The sequence below is a fragment of the Camelina sativa genome, chromosome 7 (genome assembly GCF_000633955.1).
Source record: "Camelina sativa cultivar DH55 chromosome 7, Cs, whole genome shotgun sequence".
Lineage (NCBI taxonomy): Eukaryota > Viridiplantae > Streptophyta > Magnoliopsida > Brassicales > Brassicaceae > Camelina > Camelina sativa.
The window spans coordinates 5,360,147-5,384,919 of record NC_025691.1 but is presented as its reverse complement, the minus strand read 5'-3'; the positions used below and the strand labels follow the sequence as shown (position 1 = coordinate 5,384,919).

At 31.6% G+C, this 24,773-nt stretch overlaps 1 protein-coding gene and 1 pseudogene across 1 annotated transcript; one reads left to right on the top strand and one right to left on the bottom strand.

Moving 5' to 3' along the window:
- On the top strand, window positions 11,044-13,899 carry LOC104700402 (annotated as a pseudogene).
- On the bottom strand, window positions 19,205-21,308 carry LOC104700403 (indoleacetaldoxime dehydratase-like). Its single transcript, XM_010415918.1, has 4 exons — window positions 20,874-21,308; window positions 20,185-20,676; window positions 19,801-20,085; window positions 19,205-19,692 (listed from the first exon to the last, which is right to left on the bottom strand). The coding sequence occupies exons 1-4, from the start codon at window positions 21,276-21,278 to the stop codon at window positions 19,363-19,365; spliced, it is 1,512 nt and encodes a 503-aa protein (XP_010414220.1). The 5' UTR covers window positions 21,279-21,308; the 3' UTR covers window positions 19,205-19,362.

Genomic DNA, 24,773 nt, shown 5'->3' with positions numbered 1-24,773 from the left:
GGTCAGAACTTTCTGCAAAAGAGGTGAGTGCATGATCATGGCTTATCTAAGTCTGAGAATCCTTTGTTTGCTTGATTTGTTGTGTTTTGTTGCGTTGTTCTTGCTTGTGGTGGTTGTGTTATGGTTCTTATAGGTTCTTGAAGCTTTTGGGTGAGTTTGGGACGGATTGGAGATGATTGGAAACGGAGATTCGATGATCGGCTTCGAGCAGAACGTGTCTGCTGGGTCGGTGTCGGTCGACACCATGTTGGGGCTAGTGTCAATCGATGCCACTTCGGTGTAGGTCGACACCAACTTGTCTGTCGCGTGTTTTTCCTGGTTTGTTGTGTTTTGTTTGTTGTTTGTTAAATATTGGAATCTCAGTTGTTTGTGTGTATAGTCCATTAGATAGGAGGATTGCCTCACTAAGTATTTATGATATACTTACGCATCTCAATTGTTGTTTGTGGTGTGCAGGTTTGTGAGGTGGAATCATGGCGATGAGGAGGAGGATGATCTAGGGTCTCGTTTGTGTTATGTTGGTTATGTTATTGGAACCTCGGATAGAGTTATGCTAGGTTGATGGATAGAATGGTTAGGAAGCTAATTGTGTTGATGATGTATTTGTTTTGTGTTATTGGTATGTTTCCGCTGTGTATAATGGTTATGACGGTTTAATGATGAGTTGTGGTTTAGGTTGGTTTAATTAAGTAGTATGGGATGTTTAATTATATGTTGTATTTAATAAAAAACGGGTCGGGTCTTTTCAGTTTGGTATCAGATCCCTTACAGTTCTAGGATGGTTAAGTGGATAGTTTAAAGCGGTTTATGGATTAAATTGGTTGAATTGATCTCTATGTTGGTTGATGCATGATGTGTGTGATGGAATTGATTATGAGTAGTTAGTCAATTTGTTTGTGGTATGGAGTCCTAGTATCATCCTCTTCGAGCCTTCAATGAGATTCTACGGTAAGATGTGTGTTTTGTGTTTGGTTTTGAATTGTGTGCTTAGATTTCTGTTCTGGGTAGTGCAGATGGTTAAGGGTAGAGCTGTTGCAGGTCGTGGACGCGGACGTGATCGGTAAGCGGTCGTGGTCGTGGTAGGGGCAGAGTTCCAGCAGTTAGTGAGTTTGTTGAACAGAGTATGACAGCTGAGGGTGTTGGCGAGTCGCAGGACATCCAAGAGGGGTCCACAAGTGTGGCCGGTGGTGGTACTGATAGGACCGTAGGCGCCGAAGGGTCGGTGTGGGCGGAATCGGTGCTCGAGTGGTCGGTGGTGCTAGGGTTCCTGATACAGCGCATCTCAAAGACAAATGTGTCATTCATCACATTTGAGCTAGTTCGGTATTTGGGTTTAGTTTCTCGTGGGCTTAATGTTTATTTGGGTTTATAATGTTTGTATTCGTTTGCTTCCTTTTTAGATTCGGGTTTTCATTCTCTTTCTCTTATTTAAAGAGACATAACTCATTATTGTAATTATGAATCGATTATTGAATAAAGAAGTTTTACGAGAGCTTTGTGTAAAGCCTAGAGAGGAGGACTCTCAACCCTAAGAGTTTGTGTTCAAGCCCTGCAAGGAGGACTTGCAAAGCCACGTCGATATCGTTTCCGATCTCGGCCTTATCCTTATTGCTTCTTCTTCAAGTTACGACGTTTTAAGCAAGATCCGTTCGTGAATTCGAGTTCTCCTGGAGATCTAGTGTTCACGTCCGTTAATTAAGCTTTCGCTCTCTATCAACTATTGAATCTTCAAGACTGAGTGTTGAGTGTTCTTCCATCTCTCTACCTACCTCTGACGAAAACGAGATATGTTCGTTCCTCATCGACAAAACCAAGTTCTGTTTGTTCTTTGCTTGCTTGAGTAGTCTTTTCCAATCAATCTCCAACAAGAGCAAGCTCGGTTTTGTTCTCCACGTGTGCAGTTCAAAGATGGAGTTTATTAATTTGTTTTTTCGAGAAAAAAGCAAAAGAAAACGTTGTTCGTGTTGGCAAAGTGACGTTTTCAATGCAGAGGCATATCTCATTGGAACATGGAATACAAATCAGAGGCATATGGTTGATTCATGTGTTGAAAATAAAATAATTATAATGCTCTTTTCACGTGAATGTGGTACGTTGAAGATGTCTTCTGCTGGTTATAATAATGTAGGAGAAGAAGAAAAATCAAGCTTTATTCTAGGTTGTTGTGTTGAGTGTCTCATTCGCTTTGACAGAGTATTGAAAATCATGGGAAATAGTCACGATAAATTTTTGCCTTCTTGTCTCCATTCACATGCGGGAGATACCAATATTTATGGTTGGATCGTTTCGTTTCAGATGTTGGCTGATGCTCTGTTTCGGGTATAATTTCCACCGTTATTTTCAGCGTGATAATAAGGTGTTCTCATTTGGTCACATTTTTTTTGCTCCACCGCCTTCACTCTCTTGGTTACCTGTTTTCCAATGGATCGTGTTGGACACACGACAACGACAGTTTCTTGGGCTCTTTGTTGAATTCACAGGTGAGACTATCAAGTTTTCTTACAACGAAGAAAACATTGAGGATTTGTTTGAGAATTCCACTAATAGCGAGTATGGTCAACTTTTGGGTTCTTTTGGCGTCCTGCTTATTGTTGCGGCTGCGTCGGAGGTCCAAATTTTTTCACTAGAACTTTTTCGATGTGCAGGCCACAATCAGATCAGTGTGGAGTTTCTGCATGGTTAAGCTGTTTGTTATTTGGATTCTTGTCGTCGATCCAATACATTAATTTCTGGGAGTAAAGTTGCTTGTGACACAAGCAAGGTTTTGACCTATGGGAAGTTCAGCTTCATCTTGGATTGTTTCTCTCAAATGACTCATATTTTATTCGACATGATCATGGAAGTGAACAGTGTGGCGTTTTTGTGGAAGTTACTTGACACAAACATGAATCTGGAGTCAACATATCATACTCACACAAAGATCACACGTAGAGCATTGGGAAACATCAAACGTTGGGATGTAAAGTATTGTTGGACCAAATTTGCAAACACGGACAGTTATGTCTTTAACGACAACCTCTTTTTTCGTCCATTTCGGGATAAAAGATCTAGGGAAAAAGAGGATCTCTTGGTCACACGCTTTCAAGCAAGCTTGGAAGCCATAATTGTTTTAACAAAGGCTCTATATGGAGGAAGTTCTAACAAGTTGCACTTGAATCAGAAAAGAAAATGGCATGAAGTACTTAAGCGGAAGTATTATGAATTGGTGGACAAAGGTATCTTCGAAGATTTAAGATTCGGGTCGAATCTTTCTAATCCGGAGGGACTGATGGAGCGCATCTCGAAGACAAATGTGTCATTCATCACATTTGAGGTAGTTCGGTATTTGGGTTTAGTTTCTCGTGGGCTTAATGTTTATTTGGGTTTATAATGTTTGTATTCGTTTGCTTCCTTTTTAGATTAGAGTTTTCGTTCTCTTTCTCTTATTTAAATAGACATAACTCATTATTGTAATTATGAATCGATTATTGAATAAAGAAGTTTTACGAGAGTTTTGTGTAAAGCCTAGAGAGGAGGACTCTCAACCCTAAGAGGTTGTGTTCAAACCCTGCAAGGAGGACTTGCAAAACCACGTCTATATTGTTTCCGATCTCGGCCTTATCTTTATTGCTTCTTCGTCAAGTTACGACGTTCTAAGCAAGATCCGTTCATGAATTCGAGTTCTCTTGTAGATCTAGTGTTCTCGTCTGTTAATTAAGTTTTCGCTCTCTATCAGTTCCGGGTGTGGGAGTCCCAGCAGGTGGAGCCCCTGTAGGAGGTGTTGATCTGGCAGGCTATTTATGGAAAGTGGCATTGCAAAAGGAAAATAGAAAGTCTCTAAAATGGAAATGGGATGTATAATGCCGGAGTGGCGGGAATGTTTAGAGGTTGACCTGAAGAGTGGTCACAGATGGATGATCAGTTCTCAAGGATTTTGTTTTGATTGGTGATGTCATGGTGTTAACAGAATATGCGGTTCCTAAAAATAGGAAGTTTTATGATTAGTTAAAGCTTACCTATTTATGGAAAGTGCGTTTGCAAACAAATAGAAGGTTCTATGAAAAGTGGGAACTTGTCTATTTTTGGAAAGAGTGTGTGTGAACACCAAATTTTTTGAGATGTTTGGAGTGAGGCCTGGGGGTGGTCATGGTAGGGGTGATATTCTGAGAGAGTTTATAGTGTTGGTAGGATATTGAGATATTCTACGCAGATCACGGGGGTGGTTCCGGTTGGAAAAGATGCTTTTAGACGTTATGATTGTTTGCTATAGGGACGGGGGTCCTGAAAACCTCATGAGGAGATGGGGGTTCTCCTGAGGGGACGGGGGTTCCCTAGATACCGATAGCTCGAGGAACTGCGGTCCCGAGGGTGGCAGAGGAGATGGGGGTTCTCCTGGTACCAAGATCCCGAGGGTGACGACCTGAGGGTGAGACGGTATGACTCAAAGATGGGGGGTCTGAGAGTGAGATCAGTATGACTTGAAGGTGACGACCTAAGAGCAGGAGAGTTGGTGGCAAAAGTGTCAAGGACGTGGGGATAAACAGTGTGATCGGATGCGGATTTAGGAGATTAATGGGGGTTCAATCTCATATTTCCCGCTATGATCGGGTGCGGGTTTAGGAGATTGATGGGGGTTCAATCTCAATGTTGCGATCGGATGCAGATTTCGGAGATTAATGAGGGTTCAATCTCAGACTTCTTGCTGTGATCGGGGGCGGTTTAGGAGATTGATGGGGGTTCAATCTCGGATTTCCTGTTGTGATCGTATACGGATCTCGGGGATGATGGTGGTTCATCCTCGGAGTTTCTATGTGTTGACTGGGAGGGTCATGTTTATGCTGGTCGGGGGGGGCCAGAGTTGTGATGGTTGGTAGAGTCTTGTTTTGGTTGACCGGTGGGGTATGAGTTGTGTTGACCAGTAAGGTCGGGGTTATGTGGACTGTTGGGACACGTGGATGTGCGGACTGTTGCAGCAGTTGCACGGGAAGCCTTGTTGGTGGTGTTTAGTTTGGTTAGAGGATGTGGGGGCCGTGGTGATGGTTGCACGGTAGTCCTTGGCGGATGGACGATGTTGCGGGATTTGAGGACGAATCCTAGTTGGTGGGGGAGAATTGTAACATCCGCGAACCAAAATGTGAGTTTTGGGGATGGGTGTCAATCGACACCAAGGGTGGTGTCGGTCGACACCAATAATTCTGGTTCGACGAAATTGTTCTAAATCGTCATCTTGGCACGGTTTGGTTTAAGTGGGATCCCAAACCGAGGTATTTAAGTGAGAAATCGACCTGAGGGTTTCGGAATTATCACTTTTAGCCGCTACAAAGAAAGGTTAGAGAGAAGAGAGTGTGTTCTTGGGAGATTTTGGAGATTCAAGGCTTGTTTGGTGAGATCTGTCTATGAGGAGTGGAGATCTTGTGCTAGGAACAAAGGAGAAGGCTTCTAAGGGTTGGATTCGTCGCTGTTGGGTCATAACTTTCTGCAAAAGAGGTGAGTGCATACCCATGGCTTATCTAAGTATGGTAATCTTTTGTTTGCTTGATTTGTTGTATCTTGTGGTGTTTTTCTTGCTTGTGGTGGTTGTGTTATGGTTCTTATAGGTTTCTGAATCTTTTGGGTGAGTTTGGGATGGATTGGAGATGATTAGAAACGGAGATTGGGTGATCAGTTTCGAGCAGAACGTGTCTGCGGGGTCGATGTCGATCGACACCAAGTGGGTGCCGGTCGACACCATGTTGGGGCTAGTGTTGATCGACACCAAGTGGGTGTCGGTCGACACCAGATTGGGGCTAGTGTCGATCGACACCAACTTGTCTGTCGCGTGTTTTTCCTGGTTTGTTGTGTTTTGTTTGTTTTTTGTTAAACATTGGAATTTCAGTTGCTTGTGTGTATAGCCCAGTAGATGGGAGGATTGCCTCACTAAATATTTATGATAATACTTACACATCTCAATTGTTGTTTGTGGTGTGCAGGTTTGTGACGTGGAATCATGGCGATGAGGAGGAAAATGATTTAGGGTCTTGTTTGTGTGATGTTGGTTATGTTATTGGAACCTTGGATAGAATTATGCTAGGTTGATGGATAGAATGGTTAGGAACCTAATTGTGTTGATGATGTATTGGTTTCGTGTTGTTGGTATGTCTCTGCTGTATATAATGGTTATTACCAGTTTAGTGATAAATTGTGGTTTGTGTTGGTTTAATTAAGTAATATGCGATGGTTAGTTATTTATTGTATTTAAAAAAAAAACGGGTCGGGTCTTTTTAGTTTGATATCAAATCTACATTTTGGATAAATTTTCTATGCAACTTTTTACCACAAGAAAATGGGTGAATAAATAATATATCGAAACGAAACTTGATTTTGGGTAAAGTTTAATTATAAGTCAAGTATCTAGCAAAACAAATTTGGACAAAACTAAACAAAAAATAATAATTACTTAGCTTGAGTCAGTTATACAGGTGTTGTTAAATAATAATAATATGGTATTATGTTGTAATAATTTAGAGACAAAAAAAGAACGAATATAGATACTTGCAATTTTAAATATCAAGATATAGTAAGAAATTTGTAATTTAGAATCTCTATATAAATAGAATCAAATAAATAAGAGAGATAGTTCCAATCATAGATAGTGTTTTTCAGTGTCTTCAACAAGCGATGTTGTAAAAGCGATGAAAAAGTGGAACACGACACAAAAAGTTATCGGTAAAGTTTTCTTTAAAGAGATACATATCTTCAGAGTTGTTTAAACTTATAGTATAAGATATTTAATTTGCCACCGGTATACCTTTAATTTGCCACCGGTATACCTTTAATTTGACAATTGATAGTTGAGTTGTACAACAAAAGAAACTAAGCCTTAATTACAATTGTTAGAGAATAAGTAAGTGAACATGAAAAGGGAAACCTTCCATGTCGTTCATTAGGTTAAATAATTGTGGTTTTGAGATTAATAATCATAACTTGGATAAATCAATTTTAAGCACAGTTGAAGTGATCTCTACCATGAATTCTGGAAAAGAGGTTTATTCTTGCACTTGTGTATTTTCTCAAACTGTTACTTTACTCTCCACGGTCTTAGACCTTCTTTATCGGAGGTTCATAAGAGAGATCTTAGTGTTTTGTTGGAAAAAAAAAATCAGAAAAAAGGAAAAAATGTAAGGGAACCTCTTATATAGAAACCCCAATTCTGTTCTAAGAGACGAAACGTGTCAACGCGCTGTTGGCCAGAAAAAATAATAGAAAAGGGGGAAAAATTGGCTTGCGATTAATTTCATTTGTTTAGTGTCTCTCTTTCTCTCGCTATCGAAGACTCGAAACGACAAAGGTGAGAATTTGGAATCGAAGGTTCTGGAGGAAATGGAGATTGCTGTCGGAAGAGATGCGTAACAGAGGCGAATGAATGACTCGGCCGTGTCCCATCGTGATGCTTGAATCGTCTCCGTGACATGAAGCAGGCGATTTGAATTCGGAGTCAACTCAATCGGAAGAGATTGAGTCAATTGGAATCAGAGGGTAAGTTTCTCAATACAATAGATTGTAATCCCGATTAGTGTTTTATAACTAGGGTTCTTTGATTTCGGATCGCAATTTATGGTTATTTGATGTTTTTTAGAAAATTAGGGTTCTTGGTGTTCATGTGTTCTGATAGGATCCATACTTTTAGTAGATTTATCTTCTTAATGTTCGATTATGATTAAGCAGAATAGATTTTGGTATGTGTTGATCGTTAAGTGTTGCTTTAAACGGATGTGGGGCTGTTTGTGTTCTTGACACATGATCGTAGAGGAAGAAGAAGAATCGAAACAAATAATTAAAGTCCGTTCTTTTTCTTCCCTGTGAATTCCACCGCAAACCCAAGAAACAGAACAAAAAAAAACTTCATTTTATTGTTCTCTCTCTTTTGGTCCAACTTGTGAGTCTCAAAGTTTGGTAATTTATCATTTTTGGTTAAAAATTATGTGTCTTTTTAATCCTTGTTCTGATAATTGGGGGTGGTTTTAATTGATTGATTGAATGTGGTTTTGGAGATTCTTCATGACACACTGACTGGTTGTCTATTTTTATTATATGTAGGAGGGATTCTGGTTTCATCGCGCCTAGAAAGACTACTTGATGCTTGCGTATTGGATCCCCAAAGATGTCCATACGCTTCCTGCCAATGCATCCCACCGTGTTGGCATAGGTGCCTATGTCATTAACCACAACAAAGAGATGTGATGAGATGAGATTTTCAATGTTTTTTTTTTCATTTGAAAACATCTCCAAGAATGGATCACATCTCTGTTTCTGTATTTTTTTTCATCCAAAAGGTGCTGGTAGTTCAAGAGAAGACAGGACGATTTCAAGGCCAAGGTTTTGGCGCCTGGTCAACAAGGAAACTTGTACTACAACACCTGCGACTTACATTCGGGTCATTGACCTTCAACAGAGCAATCCTCACAGATTCTAACGAAGCTGGTTTATTTGCTTCCTCTCTCTCTCTCTCTCTTTATGTAAGCACTTTGACTGACTCTTGAATCTATTTAGCCCTCAACCAAAAACATAAAAAGCCTCACAAATGAAAACATTTGCATTCAGTGCGATCCAAATGCAATACAATGGCTTTAGGTTACATACAATATTCAATGAAGCAGATTCGTTAGTGAATCCTATTGTTCAACAAACACACTTGATCCTCTTTACACAGATTCAAACAAGCTGGTTTATTTGTCAACGCCTATTTATTTACCAAAACAAGATCCCAAATATTTTTGATTTTGGAGCAAACCAGTATTAAAATTAATCATTTTCTCCATTTATAAATTGCACTTCTATTGTAATATGTATTAATATTTTTATTATGTTTTGTATGTTTGAAAATTAATTAAATGCAATATTTTCTATTTTTATAAAATCTTAAATGTTTACACATTTATACCACTTATATTCTATCTAAAAATTTTAAATTTCAAAAAACAATATTTTCAAAAATAAGAGACCCAAAATTAGAACCTACCATTAGAGGAGAAAATTTTAAAAGATCATGGGTTCTTATATTCAAAATAATACACAATTAATTCATATAATAATCAAACAGTGTTTAACAACCCCATTATAACATACCATCGATAATCTTGCTCTTAAGAACCTTACCACTATGTGCCGACATATAATTTTTAAATTTTGATTACAAATCTTTATTAGGGAAAATCACATTTTAAACCTTCAAAGTGTCATTAAGTAGCACTTTAAACCTTGAGATATTTTCACTAACACTATAAACCTTTAAAATGATTCTACTAACACTTTAAACCTTAAAACTAACTTTTCTGTTTGTACTGCCACGAAAGATGACAGAACAGTAATATCCGTCAACGTGAAATAGTTAAACTATGTTGCTTTGATTTAAATACTTATTTAATTAATTTAATTTAAATTAATTATTTATGACGATTGATTAAAAAAAATTAAAAATACATCAAAGCAAAAAAAATGAAGAATCAGAGGTAAGGTTAAAACATTTGACAAATGTAAATTGAAGACGACAATATTTTTAGAAAATTCATTGGTTTCCAATGAGAAGTCAATCGATTTGAATCAGAATCCAATGGAGATACATTTACTAAAAGGATTAATAATGTGAAGAGTAAAGTCGTAAAAGTTTTGTATACAATGAAGATAAACACAAATTTTTTCTTTATCTTTTTATTTATATATAAAAACTAAAACTAATTAAAATTTAAATTAAACCAACATAGTTTAACTATTTCACGTTGACGGGTATTATTATTCTGTTATTTTTTATGGCGGTATAAAAATGAAAGTTAGTTTTAAGGTTTAAATTGTTAGTAAAATCATTTTAAAGGTTCAAAGTGTTAGTAAAATCATTTTAACACTTTAAAATACACTACAATGTGGTTATATAGTAGATGTGTTATAAATAGGACATGTTGGAATTAATAAAATATCATTAAATTTGTGATAACACGGCTTAAATTTTTATTTTATTATTTGTCGACAATACTAATTAATGTTAGAATATTTGACATATAAAACCAAGTTTATTTAACTAAGAGTGTGTTAAATAATTAAATCATTAGGAAAAATGTGATTTTTAATCACAACATATAAATTACTTATTAAGTTATTATGTATCTAGACCCCTTATTTTTTGTTATAGTAATTAAAAATTAAAATAGAATCTTAAACACTAAATGAAACAAACAAAATATAATAAACAAATAATCATGGAGTTTATTGCTGCTTAAAAATTTAATATAAACATTTAGCCGCATAAACGGTCAGAAAATTTTATTTACAAAATATCCAATATTTAACAAACAAGTACAACAAACATAAAATATAAATAAAATAAAAATTATATGTACCGTAGCGCATATTAAAATGTAGTATTAAAATATGATTGATGCCATTTGAAATAGACTAAAGAAGAGTTACGAACACATATAGTAGATGTATCAAAGGAAGAATAGTATTAGACTGTAATTGTCACAACAGGGCCGGTCCAGACCTAAAGCCCAACAAAAATGTGTTTTAGACAGCAGATCATATTTGAATATTAAGGAGCATCACGTTTAGAAAATGTTCTTCACGTTTTATGTCTTATTCATGGCAGGAGGTGACTAGATCGATCCATTCTAAACGAAGATTTTAATACTTTTTTTTGTTTTGTTTGTAAACGGGCAACACAAATTTTTATGGGCTTTACGCATCCAAACACTTGGGATCGACAATTGTCACAAACTCACAATGATACAATATGACTTTTCAAGATTGAAAAATAGGTAATGCTTATTTGTTTCATAAAATTATTTTATGAAAGGATACAAATCCTTGAATAATAAATGCTATTTTTCAACCATATTAAAGGAATTATTTCAAAATTTAATTTAGAAAGAAATCACATCTTTGAATATAATAAAATGTCAACATATATTAAATGTGTCTCATTATTGAATACCTTCAATAAGATGTCAATGTTATTGATTATAAATAGATTTAACACTCACTTTAGAATACAGACTAAAAAAAAATCAAAACTGAAAAGAAAAAGTAAAAAAAATGGTGAAGCTCATCGTTGTCTTTATTGTATCTTGTTTGTTGCTTGCTATTCAATTTTCTAATGTAAAATTTCAAATACATTTTTTTTTAACTTCAAATACTTGTTATCATTCTTATGGATTATAAATTCATTAAAAGTTGGGTTCTTATATTTATTTTCTTTTTTTTGGTATAGGCTGGTGAACTAGAAAGTCCACGTGAAGCACCTGAAATCCATAAGGTATATATTCTTTTATATAAAATGATAAATTATAAAAGAAAATGTTTTCTTAAAAAACGAAAAATATATATTACAGACAATAATATCACAGATGTATATTGTTTTCCTAAAAATATTGTAAATTAATATATATATATATATATATATATATATATATATTTATTAATTGACAAAAAAAACATGTATAATTTTATTATTCTTTTGCATCACAAATTTATATGTGTTATCTTACAAAATTCAGATGGGAGGAGAAGGCTCACTTCGACCAGAAGGTAAAATTGTTAGAAAAGTCACTTGTTCTTTCATTCATATTCAATGTCATGAATAATAATAATACTTATTGTTTAGTCATTTATTTATTATTATTTTAATACTTTTGTGCAGAATGTCCAGCGGAATGTCAACGTCGATGTTCAGCGACATCTCACAAGAAACATTAATTTTGTGAGTTTTCTAACTTACATGCACCATAAATATTCGATTAATTACAATAATTTTTTAAGGAAAATCTATTTAAGTTTACATTTAATTTAACATTTAATATTTTCGAAGTAATTGAATAATATATAACGTAAAAACTCATAGTTTCAGATATTTGTGAACCGAATTTGATTTATTTGATTTCAGGTTTTTTTTAAATGACATGATCCGGAAGTAGATTTGTACTTCTCTTTTTACTGATACATACGTACTTTTTCTATTCTTCAAAAAAAAATATATATATAGGGAATCTTGTTTTGTCAACTTATTAACACAATTTTAGGAAATTATTTTAGGAAAGGAAACATATCTTTGAATAATAAATACTATATTGTCTACCATATTAATAAAATTATTTCATAAAATTAATTTAGAAAGAACTCACATATATCTTTGAATATGATAAAAGTCAACATTTATTAATTGTGTTTATTTGAATACAATCAATAATATGCCAATGTTATTGGTTATAATTAGATTAAACACTCACTTTAGAATACACTCAAAAAAAAAAAAAAAACAAGAGTGAAAAGAAAAAGTTTAAAAAATGGTGAAGCTCATCGTTGTCTTCATTGTATCTTGTTTGTTGCTTGCTATTCAATTTTCTAATGTAAAATTTCAAATACTTGTTTTTATTCTTATGGATTATAAACTCATTAAAATTTGGGTTATTATATTTATTTTGGTACAGGCAGAGGAATTGGAAAGTCCAGGTGAAGCACCTGCAATCTATAAGAAGGTATATGTTTTTTTATGAAATGATAAATTATGAAAGCAAATATTTTCAAAAAAAATAGAGAAGAACAAACAAACAACAATATCACATATATATATATATTATTTTCCAAACTTTTAGTTTAATATATATTAATTGACGGAAAAAACATGTATAATTTTATTATTCTTTTGCATCACAAATTTATATGTGTTATCTTACAAAATTCAGATGGGAGGAGAAGGCTCACTTCTACCAGAAGGTAAATTGTAAATAACATCACTTGTTTTTTCATTCATATATTCTCAATGAATGCAGTGGATAATAATACCTTATTTATTATTGTTTTTATTTATTATCTATACTAGTATTTTTGCAACAGTTTATGCAGTGGTTTACATTTAATTTCATTTAAAACTTATATTCAAATCCAAATAAGTTTAGTTAATTCTCTTTACTATCTTTATAATCAAACAGAATTAAAATATTTTAAATATCCATATATATTATTCTATAATTAATATAGATATTTAGAAGATTTATTCCATATTAAAAACATTATTGTCCGATCATCTTTTTTTTTATTTTAAAATTTAAATGTAGTGAATCATCATATAATACATAAAGTTGATAAAAATGTATATTTTTTCCTGCATATATTGTGATTTGAATTTTTTTAAACGAACATATATTATTTAATTAATATAAAAAGTGTGTGTTCAACATAAATATATCGTAAATTTACCGTATATAATAAATCATAGAATTTTAAAAAGTTTATAATTTATAACTGATATATCTAAACTTAATAAAAAGTTTAAAATTATGAATATTTAAACCTATTAAATTTTCAAAATTACAAAAACGAGTTATATTACATGAAGGGTTATATGATATTACATGATTGAATTGATAATACTAAAAAATAAAATATCATTAATATGATACTTCAATACAGGTTAAATCCTTATTTTACTCTTTTAACAACACCAATATAAAATATGTCGAATCAAACTGATTTAATTAAGATTGTATTAAAAAAAACTGTTGTGCAGTATAACACGAATTATATACTAAATCACTAAAATTAATAAAAGAGTATATTAGCAAAATTAGTATTAAAATTGTACATTAAAAAAATCAAAAAAAAAGTGTTTTGTGGTATACCGCGAATCGTAAACTAGTTGTTTTTATATTTTTGTGCAGAATATCCAGCGGAATGTCAACGTCAATGTTCAGCGACATCTCACAAGGAACCATGTTTGTTCTTTTGCAACAAATGTTGTATGAAATGTTTATATTGATTTTTATAGACATCGGGAACATATGGACACAAAGAAGAATGTCCTTGCTACAATAACTGGAGGAGCAAAGAAGGTGGACCTAAATGTCCATAATAACTTAAAAATAATATCTATTTAGTTTGTTTCTTAATAAATTCTATGTTGGTCATGCCTATTTCTAATAGACATTGTATCTTCTATTGCAAAACTAAATTTAAATGAAAATTATTAGAGCTTCTCACAAAGAATGGGCCTAAGCATATTCCATCCCATCTCTCTGACTATGCTCATTCCCAAATGAATTATTTTTATTTTTTTTCTATATAAAAATAAAAATAAAACATTATTGTGCAATTTCTGAATAAGAAAAAAGATAGAGGAAGGTTTATAATGCAAGTAGAGGTGTTAAATGGGCCGGCCCGCGTCCATCTGGGCCGTCTGCAGCGGGAAGATTCTATCTTCTGGACTGCGACAGGCCGGCCCGCTAAGCTTGTGGATATAAATTTTGTCCAAGTCCGCCCCGCTAAGTCCAGCGGACTGGTCCGCGGGCCTAAAAATATATTTAAAAATAAAATAAAATTAATAAATAATAATTTTAATAAAATTAATGTTTATATTGATTTTTATAGATGTTTTACTTTTTTACATTAAATTTATTTATGTTACCATATACTTTTAAAAGATATATATATAGATATATATATATAATTATATAAAATAATTATATATCTATATTAAATATTTATTTTTATTAAATATTTAAAGACTGCGGGCCGACCTGTCAACCCGCAAACATAACCAGCTAAAACCCGCAATCTGTTTGGACTAGGCCCGCAAGACCCACTTTTTTAATGGATCTAATATTTAGTATCCATACATGCGCCGCTGAGATACTATTTAGACTAGACCCACGGGCATTATGCCTGTTTGACACCTCTAAATGCAATCAAACTTAAGGACAAAAAGAAAGAAACTCATCGAACAAATTTTTAATTTTACAAAATAATAAAAAACCAAACCTTTGATTTTTAATTGTTTTCTAGATAATATTGACATAAACCTTAGTACAAAAATTTGTTACTGTTAGTACTTATATTTATCAATAAAACACAATATCTCTGATTACAACGAAGGTTTCTAAAATATTTTATATCCAAATTGCAAAATATTTTATATATGAAAATATTTCGTATGCTATATATATTTTGTTTTGGTACAGGCCGAAGAATTAGATAGTTCAGTTGATGCACCTGCAGCCCATAAGGTATAATTTTTATATAAAACATCAGATTATGAAAAAATAATATTGCAGACTATTACTTTTTTCAAACTCTTTACTGTAACCATTCTTTTACATCACAAATTTATGTGCATCCTCCAACAAATTCAGATGGAAGGAGAAGGCTCACTTCGACCAGAAGGTAACTTAAAAAAAAAAACCCGTGTTATTTCATTTATATAATCAATAAATAATTGAACCATTTCGTTAATAATTTATTTAATGTTTTATTGAATTTTTTTGTCCAGAATGTCCAAAGGCATGTGAATATCGATGTTCAGCGACATCTCACAAGAAACCATGTTTGTTCTTTTGCAACAAATGTTGTATGAAATGTTTGTGCGTACCATCGAGAACACATTGATACAAAGAAGAATGCTCTTGCTAAGATAATTGGAAAACCAAAGAAGGTGGACCTAAATGTCCATAATAACATAAAAATTAAAATTAAAAATAATATATAGTATTTAGTTTCTTCTTAATAAAATCTATGTTGGTCATGCCTATTTCTAATATGTATCTTTTATTTATTTTATTGCAAACCTAAAGTTAATGCACACATATATATTAAAGAACAATTGGTTTACTCTATAAAGTAATAGCAGAGTATCATGATTTCAAAATTATTATTTTATAGGGCCTAAGTATATTCCATCCCATCTCAAAAATAAAAATGCAAACGTTTTATGCAATTTTGAAAAAAAATAAGAAAAAAGACGAAGGGGAGAAGGCGGTTTATAATGCAAGCAAACTCTTTTTTTTTTGTATGAATGTAAAATTATATTTAATAAAAAAGTTTTTACAATAAATGCAACTTCAAGCTGAGTAGAAGTGTTAATAAATCAATAGCTAGTAACTATGGTGTTGGAACCAAAAAAGAAGACCGTATGCATAAGCTGGAATGCAAGCAAACTCTGCAAGGGCAAAAGAAAGAAACTCATCGAACACATTTACAATTTACCAAAGTAATACCCTAACAAGCGATGGGGAACAAGAAAAGATATTCAGGTCTTATAAAAAGTTTAAATTAGTATTAAGGACAAAATTAAATTTCAGATACAAAAAATATAAAAATCAGTTGTGTTATAAAATCAAATCTGATCATCAAACTCAAATCTGATCATCATAAAGTCTAGGATTTGGCCATCGAAGACTTTAGAACCTCCGGGAATGAAGGTGAGTTTGCTCTGGGAACCAGTTCTTCCTCTTTGGATTCTATTCTAACAAAAAACATAAAAAATTGAAAATACAATGTTTATTCTTATACTAGGGTTTGAACCCACACGTACCGTGGGTTTATTTGATATATTTTCATGAAAATTATATATGATTAATGACGGTAATGAAATATTATCTTATAAAAAGTTTAAATTAGTATTAAGGACAAAATTAAATTTCAGATACAAAAAATATAAAAATCAGTTGTGTTATAAAATCAAATCTGATCAGAAAAATCATGAGTTTAACTTGACGTCCAGGCGAAGCGGATCAAACTGGTGACCTCACATATCCTAAACTATTTCTTTGACCACCTATGTTTATAAATCGAAACAATTTTATAATCATGAATTTATCTCATTTTTCATATTTAATTGATAGATGCAACCTATGTTTTCGTGTTCTTTTATTCAATGTTTCTTATTCTTCATATTAATTTATTGTCATTTTCATTGTCAAATTTTATGGTAATTGTCATCATTATTTTTATCGTCCGGTTCTTCGTTATACACATCTTATTTTTCTTCTTCCTCGTCAACATCTTCACATTCTTCCACTAAAAAACCTTTTTTTTATATTACCACACAATTTGTTAACCATCAAACTCCAAGACCAAAATCATTTCTTTTCTCATAAAATTTGTGCAATTCATGAAGACCAGCATAGTCAACACATGCACCCAATTATTGATAATTTCATCTATATATTTATTCGGTTTTAGATCCACACGTATTGAAACTTCTCAAGCTAAAATCCTTATTTGTAGAGAAAGTATTTACTTCCAGAGAAAGTAATATAAACAAATGTATAGTTAAAACAACTTTTCGTCGATCCTTCCTCTTTAAACTCAAATAACATCAAATCAAGGTCTTGCGACGTCAATCCTTCTTTCTTAGACTTAAAAATACAATTTTTACTGCAAGAATATCAAATCATCTATAAAGTCATACACAAAAACATGTTTTAAAGCTCATAAGAGATATAAAACACAAACGAAAAAAATAAGATATTTTCAAGATATTAAATTTTTTTGATATATAATATTTAGTAATTCTTAAACTTTTAAATTTTCAATGGAGATTAAATATTTTAAATATTTTAAACTTTAGATGTAGTTTAAATATTTGTAACATTTTTTGTTTTGGTGTTAAATACTAACGACACTTTAACTTTTTATAGAGTTTAATTAGTTATAATATTTTAAACTTTTTATGGAGGTATTTATAATATTTTTAAAATTCTATAAAGTTTAAATATAAACCTTTAAAAAATTTTAATTTGTTAAAATAAATCAAATAAAACTTTTAAATTTGGAAACCTGATAAATCAAACTTCCTGATAATTTATAGTTAAAAACATATTAGTTTTATTTATAATGGTTCTCAGCCATAGTCTAAAATTTTCTAGCTGATGTGGGACGTTGTACATATTTCTTTTATTTCTACAGATTTTACTTTTTTTTCTAAAAAAACTTAATAATATAGATTACTACTATATTTCCAAAAATATTAATTAGTGAAATATCTAATTCTTATCGGTTGTTTTAAATCCTATATGGACACCTTTAGGAGTTTATAGCTTCAAATTTTTATTAGTATAGATATAATATTTCAAAATTTCTATGGAGGTTAAGTAATTGTAATATTTTAAAACATTTATGAGGTTTAAATATTTTTAATATTTGAACCTTTTAAAGGTTTCAATATTTATAATATTTTAAACTTTTAAAATTTATAAATTATAAATTTTTAAAAACCTTTGAAAAGCTAATAATTTAAAAGCTATAATATTTTGAAACCTTTTAAAAGCTAAGACTTTTAAAAGTTTCAATATTTATAATATTTTAAATTTTTAAAAGGTTTCAAAATATAATATTTGAACCTTTTAAAAATTTTCAATATTTATAATATTTAACTTTTAAAATTTTTAAATATTATAATGTTTTTTTTGAAACTTTTTAAAGTTTTAATATGATCAAATAAAAAACCGGATCAAACCAAATAAAACTTTTAAACTTGGACGCCTGATAAATCAAGTTTTCTTGCTCATTCGTTGTTGGAAACATATTAATCTTATTTATACTGATTCTGAACCATTTCTAAAAAATTTCTATCCGATGTGGGACGTTGTACATAATTATTTTATTTCCATAAATTTCCCTAAAAGTTCTTAATACAGAAAATTCCAGAAATTTTTAAAAAATATTAATGAATGACATGTCAAATCCTGATTGGTTGTTTAAAATAATTTTTAATATAGAAAATTCTGGAAAATTTTTAAAATTGTTAATTAATGATATGTCGAATCCTGATAGGGTGTTTAAAATCCTATGTGGACAGTCTTAAAAGCTTATAGCTCCTACTTTTATTTAGAATAGATTCTAAGTAGAAACTGTTGGGTTTTGGGCTATGTACGTAATCCTTTTTCTTAAAGAAAATTTACATTTAGATATCTATTAATATAATATTTGGTGTTGCCCTAGGAAGATTAAATCTCATCCAATAAAAATTAACAATTTATTACAGAATAAATAGTATTGATGTATACCTTAGTACAAAAATTTATTACTGTTAAAAGTATTTATATTTATCAAGTAAAACACATATAGTGAAAAACTTTTGTTCAAATTCAAGACCTAAACATAAGTTTATAGGTTTCAGTTTTCTTCTCGCATATAAGATATTTTATTTTTAATCAAATAATTTATATGAAAGATAAATATGAGTCATATATGGGAAAAAAAAATAATTCTCGAATATAAGTTTATAACAATAATATATGTAGATTTAATCCAAAAAATCAAGTAATTTAGATATTATATTTTAAGATCCTCATAGTCAAAAGCGATTATTAAAAATTCTATGAAATATATTTTAAAATTTGTAGTATTAAATTAATTTTAAATTTAGCTAACAAATGATAGACTTACATAAAAAAGTTAGTGAGATTTATGGAAGACTCATAAATAATTTTTAAAAATGTTTTTTTAATCATATAATGATTCACTTTATTAATTGTTTATAGATAACTAAGCGCATGCTTAGTTATATTCCAAAATGAAGGGTTGTCAATTCTTACAACTCTTCTTATTAGTGTTATAAAACAAGGTAAAAGAAAAAGCCTTTTACATCACAGAAGATGGAAACGCAATGAGAGGGAACTTGCGGCAAACATCGATACCAATGGCCTCAGCTAGATCAGATTCATCCCCATTTGGACCAGCCTCTACCCTCCAGTCAAATCGGCCTACAACGTTGGCTACTGTCACCTCTGCCAAACCCAAAGCAAGTCCTATCCCTGGACATATCCTTCTCCCTGACCCGAATGGAATGTAGTTCAAATCTTTTCCATGATAATCCACAGCTGACTCTAAGTGTCTCTCTGGTTTAAATTCTTCTGCATCTGGTCCCCAAACTGCAGGGTCTCTTTGGATTGCCCAAGCATTGACGATCACCTAGACGCCAAACATATTTCTTTTTAGTTTATAACCATGACTTAAGATGTGTATGTAAAGTTATGTGTGAACAAGTTGACTGCTAAGGTAAAAAATATATTTCTTTACCTCTGTCCCTGCGGCTATGTTATATCCCTTTACTTTGACATCTTCACTTAAGAGTCTGGGAAGTATAAGTGGAAGAGAAGGATGCAACCTGAGGACTTCTTTAATCACGGCTTTTAAGTATGGCATATTCTCAACTTCTTTTTCTTTAATGTATGAAGTATTTGGCGTCATGGTTGACCGAATCTCATCTTGGAGTTTCTTCATACTCTCTGGACGTCTGATCAGCTCCGTCATTGTCCATTCTAGTAGAGTTGAAGTTGTAGACGTTCCACCTATAAACATATCCTGATGAAGTAATGAAAAGTTACATGTCATTACTCAAACTAAAAATGTTGCATACGTGATGAAAATTATTAATGATTTGGCTTATAAATGATAACCTACCAAGATCATAAATTTTATGTCGTTTCTTTCAACTTGGAATCCATTATTCTCTTCTTTTTCGATTGATAACAATATATCAACGAAATCCGCTTTCTGATTACCCGCGTCTAAATGTTCTTGCACCACTTTGTCCATAAGATCACTAAAACCTTTACTCACTTCCTTAATCCTATTATTAAAACCGTTGATCCTATCTATCCATGCCAATTCAGGGATGTAGTCCCCTATCGGGAACTCGCCTAAAAGCTCCATGATCTGCCTCACTCGCTTCTTGAGATCTCTTGCGGTTTCGTCCTCGCTATGTTTTCTTCCCAAGGCAACTCTACTCGTAACATCGCTTGGTAGAGTAATAAAGAGTTCGCTCAGATTTTCGGATGAAGAAGAAGAACTTGCTTTCTCCAGCTTCTTCAACATTGCCTTTAACTCCTCTTCTCTTACCGTCTCAAAGGACGCAACCATTTTGTTGGTGAGCAGATTCAGAATGCATATACTCTTCATCCAAAATAAGATTCAAAACCATAATTAGTTGATAGAAGAATATACATAATATTATAGATTTCGTTAGTGCATGCATGTGTGAGTGTAAGTTGCATGCAGACCGAAAAAATATAAAAATAATACATAGATATTAAATTAGAAAAAAAAAAAAAAGTTAAAAGAGGAATTAGAAAGGGCTACTAGTGAAATACCTTCATTTGTCTCCAATATTCTCCATAGGGAGCAAACACTACATCACGCCCACCATTCATAAGCCCATGAACAGCTTTTGATCTGGGACGGTTAGCAAACTTATGATCGTGTGTTTTCATTACCTCATGAGCGGCTTCACCGGAGGAGACTACTAGTATGGGGACACGACCAAAATGAAGGAGCATGAGTGGTCCATACCGGAGGCTGAGGGATCGGAGGGAACGGTGAGGGTGGAGGCTGAGCTGGTGGAGGTTACCAATCAAGGGAAGCCGCCATGGGGAGGGTGGTCGGTTCACTTTGGTGACGGTTCGTTTGAGGAATTTTGTAAGCAAGACAAGGGTTAAAATTGTCGTTGAGACCAAAGAGAACATCAAGATCATTTCCATTTCTTGGATATTGCTCATGTAGGAAAGTGTTTGATTGGTGATTTGTAAGTCCTCTTCTCCTTGTAATTTATAAGCTTTTGCTGGAACCCATCAGCTCGTCAACAAGCACGAATAATCATTTTATAATGTTTATATGTATATAAAATGAGTGCATGTTTGTTTACGTTGAATATTAATAATACTATAGTTAGTGTTGGAAACTCTGTCTAGTCTAACACTAGTAGTTGTAATTAAAGGGCTTATCAGAAAATGAGTTATAGTATTGTGTGATTAAAAACTAAATACAAGAAAATATTAATGGCAATTCATAAGGTCACATATCAAATTTTTAAGCTTCTACAATTATGAACCAGTCATCGAATAAGAATAGAGTCTATATACAGAGACAGGCGGTCAAGGGACTACAAAGTTATTATTCGGACAACCAAAAATATTCATATTGTTATTTATTTTTCAGAAATATTGTTTAGCTGCATATGGTAATGCATGTAGCATTATTGAATTGGATTGTACTTTTGTTTACATAGAAAATAATAAAATACTGAAGCTAGTTTTAGAAGTAGCTAGCTAGTTATAAAGGTGATGATCATGTGATACAAATAAAACGTACAATTGAGATTAATGAATTTTAAAAATCTAATCTTTATAAGTTAATTATGTTCTGTTATATATATAATCCTTTGGCATATAATATGGTGTACTTGTATTCTAACAGTTTGAGGAAATTTTTAAATCATTCCAAAAATATGTTCTTACTGATATGTTTATGTTATATACATAGAAGAATAACAATGTAACTCAATAATTATTAACGAAATGAATTGAAATGGATTATTATTTTATAAAGTAATTGTGAAATGTTGAAAAATTAGTTAGAATAGAATAATCAATTTTTTCCTAGTTAGATTTTTAACAAGCTAATTGTAAAATATATAACATAACCATTTATCTAAAACGTGAAAATTGATAAATATTTTGGAAAGTAAAAAATAGCAAAATTACATTTTCGAAATGTTAGAATGTGAACAAATGTTATAGCATTTATCATCTATATATTTTGAAAACTAACTCATACATTTAAAAGTTTGTAATATTACCAAAATATCATAAATACATAAAATATAAATAATAGTTTTATAATCAGAGAAGGATTTGACTCGAATAATAAGCCAAAATTATATACCAAAAAAAGATGTAAGCGAAATTTAGTTTTACTTACTTTCTTGTTAATTAATTTTCTAATCGCCTTCATAAAAGTTCCAACTTTAATTTAATTTAATATCAGAGATTATCACAATAGTCTTTGTAAATACAGTGTTAGTTTATGTTATTCAACAAATCCTGCAAAAAAAGTATATTCTTACATAAATTTAAGATCGCCGTTATTCATCAAGCGTTTTGAAGTAAAAGCACAAAAAACGGCGAATGGTCAAACAAATAATATTTTTGGTTTCCAGTCAAATTATGATTACCTTTTCAAAACCTCTACACGATAATGGAGATTGCCGTGACGTCTAATTACCGCTTAAGAAAGAGGATAACATAATTAAGGGCATATAGAAAAGTTCAAGTTATAATTAGGTTGGTGATATGAATCATGATGCCAAAAGAAATTAAGTTGGTGATAAAGTTTCAAAGTAATATCGATGTATATCCATTACGTATGTATATTATTCACGTCTAAAATTTTAATATAAGGTGGCTTTGTTCTAAAATATATATCTTATTTTGCTAATCGAATAATATATTTATTGGATTAGTATTTTTATTTTTTCTTCCATAATTTAGATGCGTTCGACGTGTGGTGTCCCCCGTGTAGACCAGGAAGCACATCATATGATCCTTAATTGCACCCTAAAAACTAAGCATGATGGTGTAATAACATATTTACTTATGCTACATGATCCTGACCCAACACAAATAGAAATCTTTGATTTTTCTTCCACGACTTTTCTATGTATATCGTGCAACCAATTTACGTCACTATCATCATACATGCAGTGACTAGTTTTTTCCATGTTTTGTTTCTCATATGGCTGGCTGCTGATGCAATGAATTTATCTTCTCAGATCGTTTCCTTTACATTTTAAAATCATTTGCCCAGGTAAAGGAAACGATTTGAGAAGATAATAGAAAATGTTTTCATTTTCCTTTTCTTTTTTTTTTTTCGCAAAAGATAAATTGGAAATATTTTAAACACAGAAGTATGATGGATATAATTAACGATGTGGATATTAATTTACAGAAAATTGTACAAAAAACTATTTAGTATATTATTAACACATTGTATAAAGTTTGAGAGGATATCGAGGGGCATAAGAGTTTTTTCGCTCTGTTCATATATTTAATTTTTAGATGAACCAATTGCTAAGTGAATAAGTTTGCATGCTTTGCTCGTGTACATCGGCATATGACTATGTATATAAATGATGTTTTTTTGGTTGGATCTTCTATCATATCCGTTATGTATCATTTGGAAGTGATTTCTCAAAATTTGTTGATGTATTACTCCCTCGTATTTTCTGAGATCATGTCTAAAACCAATATTTATTTTTGTGAACTACTATGCTACATGCTGGTTATTTTCCTATTAACAAACCAAAATATATTTTTTGGTCATCCATAGCTTGTTTGTATAAATTCATTTTTTAAATATAATACTTGCCTAACAACGTCCTAGATGTTTATATGACATTATAAATCAAGAAGAGTAGATTAAGTTTTGTGAATGTATGTGATGACTTCATTATATAAATTATATGTGTCGAGTTTGATTTGGAAATTTGACTAATTTATACAACGACTAAGTTATATAATGAAATAATCAAAATGGCGACTACTCTCTAGTGAAGTAACTTACCCGACATAATAAATTTGTTGAATGGATCAGTCAAACTTATAAACCAAAATGCCTCATGTATTTTTCATAAATTCTCTGTCGATTACGTTATAATTCATTCAATTGTATGACGCATTCGAAGTAGAAGTTTTTCTCCTTTACCAATTAAATAAATGAAAATTTAAATGTCAAAAAATAATGTCAACGTCAAAAGAATGAGTTATATATATATTATTGCTTAAAATGTTTTAGTTTACCTTTATATTTTCACATTACACTTAAGAATTTTCCAGTATACTTATTACAAAAATATCAATGAAAGTTTTATATATTTTCTGCTAGCATTAGAAAAATTTCAAATTTTGAAATGCTTAAAATTCTGAAGTGTAAGAAATAAAGAAAATAATGTTATTTTAGCAAGACACTATTATGAATTAATAACAACTGTTTTATTTTCAATCCTTTTTTTATTTTGTTATATATATGTCCATTTTTGTGAAAATGACACATGTTAAATCATACTATTGATTTTTTCCTTTTCCACATATCAAAGAGATTAACACGAAAAATCTTTGACCTGGTTCAAACACCATATCCTCAGTCTATCCTTTAATTTTGCTGTCATCGCTTTCAATTTGTCTCTTAGAGCTTCTAGTCTGACAGCAGACTCACTT

Coding starts and splice junctions, on each gene's coding strand:
- LOC104700403 (XM_010415918.1), bottom strand. CDS start 21,278: ATGAGCAATATCCAAGAAATGGAAATGATCTTGATGTTCTCTTTGGTC. Junction 20,086..20,184: donor ACATAAAATTTATGATCTTG/GTAGGTTATCAT, acceptor TTACTTCATCAG/GATATGTTTATAGGTGGAAC. Junction 19,693..19,800: donor ACATAGCCGCAGGGACAGAG/GTAAAGAAATAT, acceptor TTTGGCGTCTAG/GTGATCGTCAATGCTTGGGC.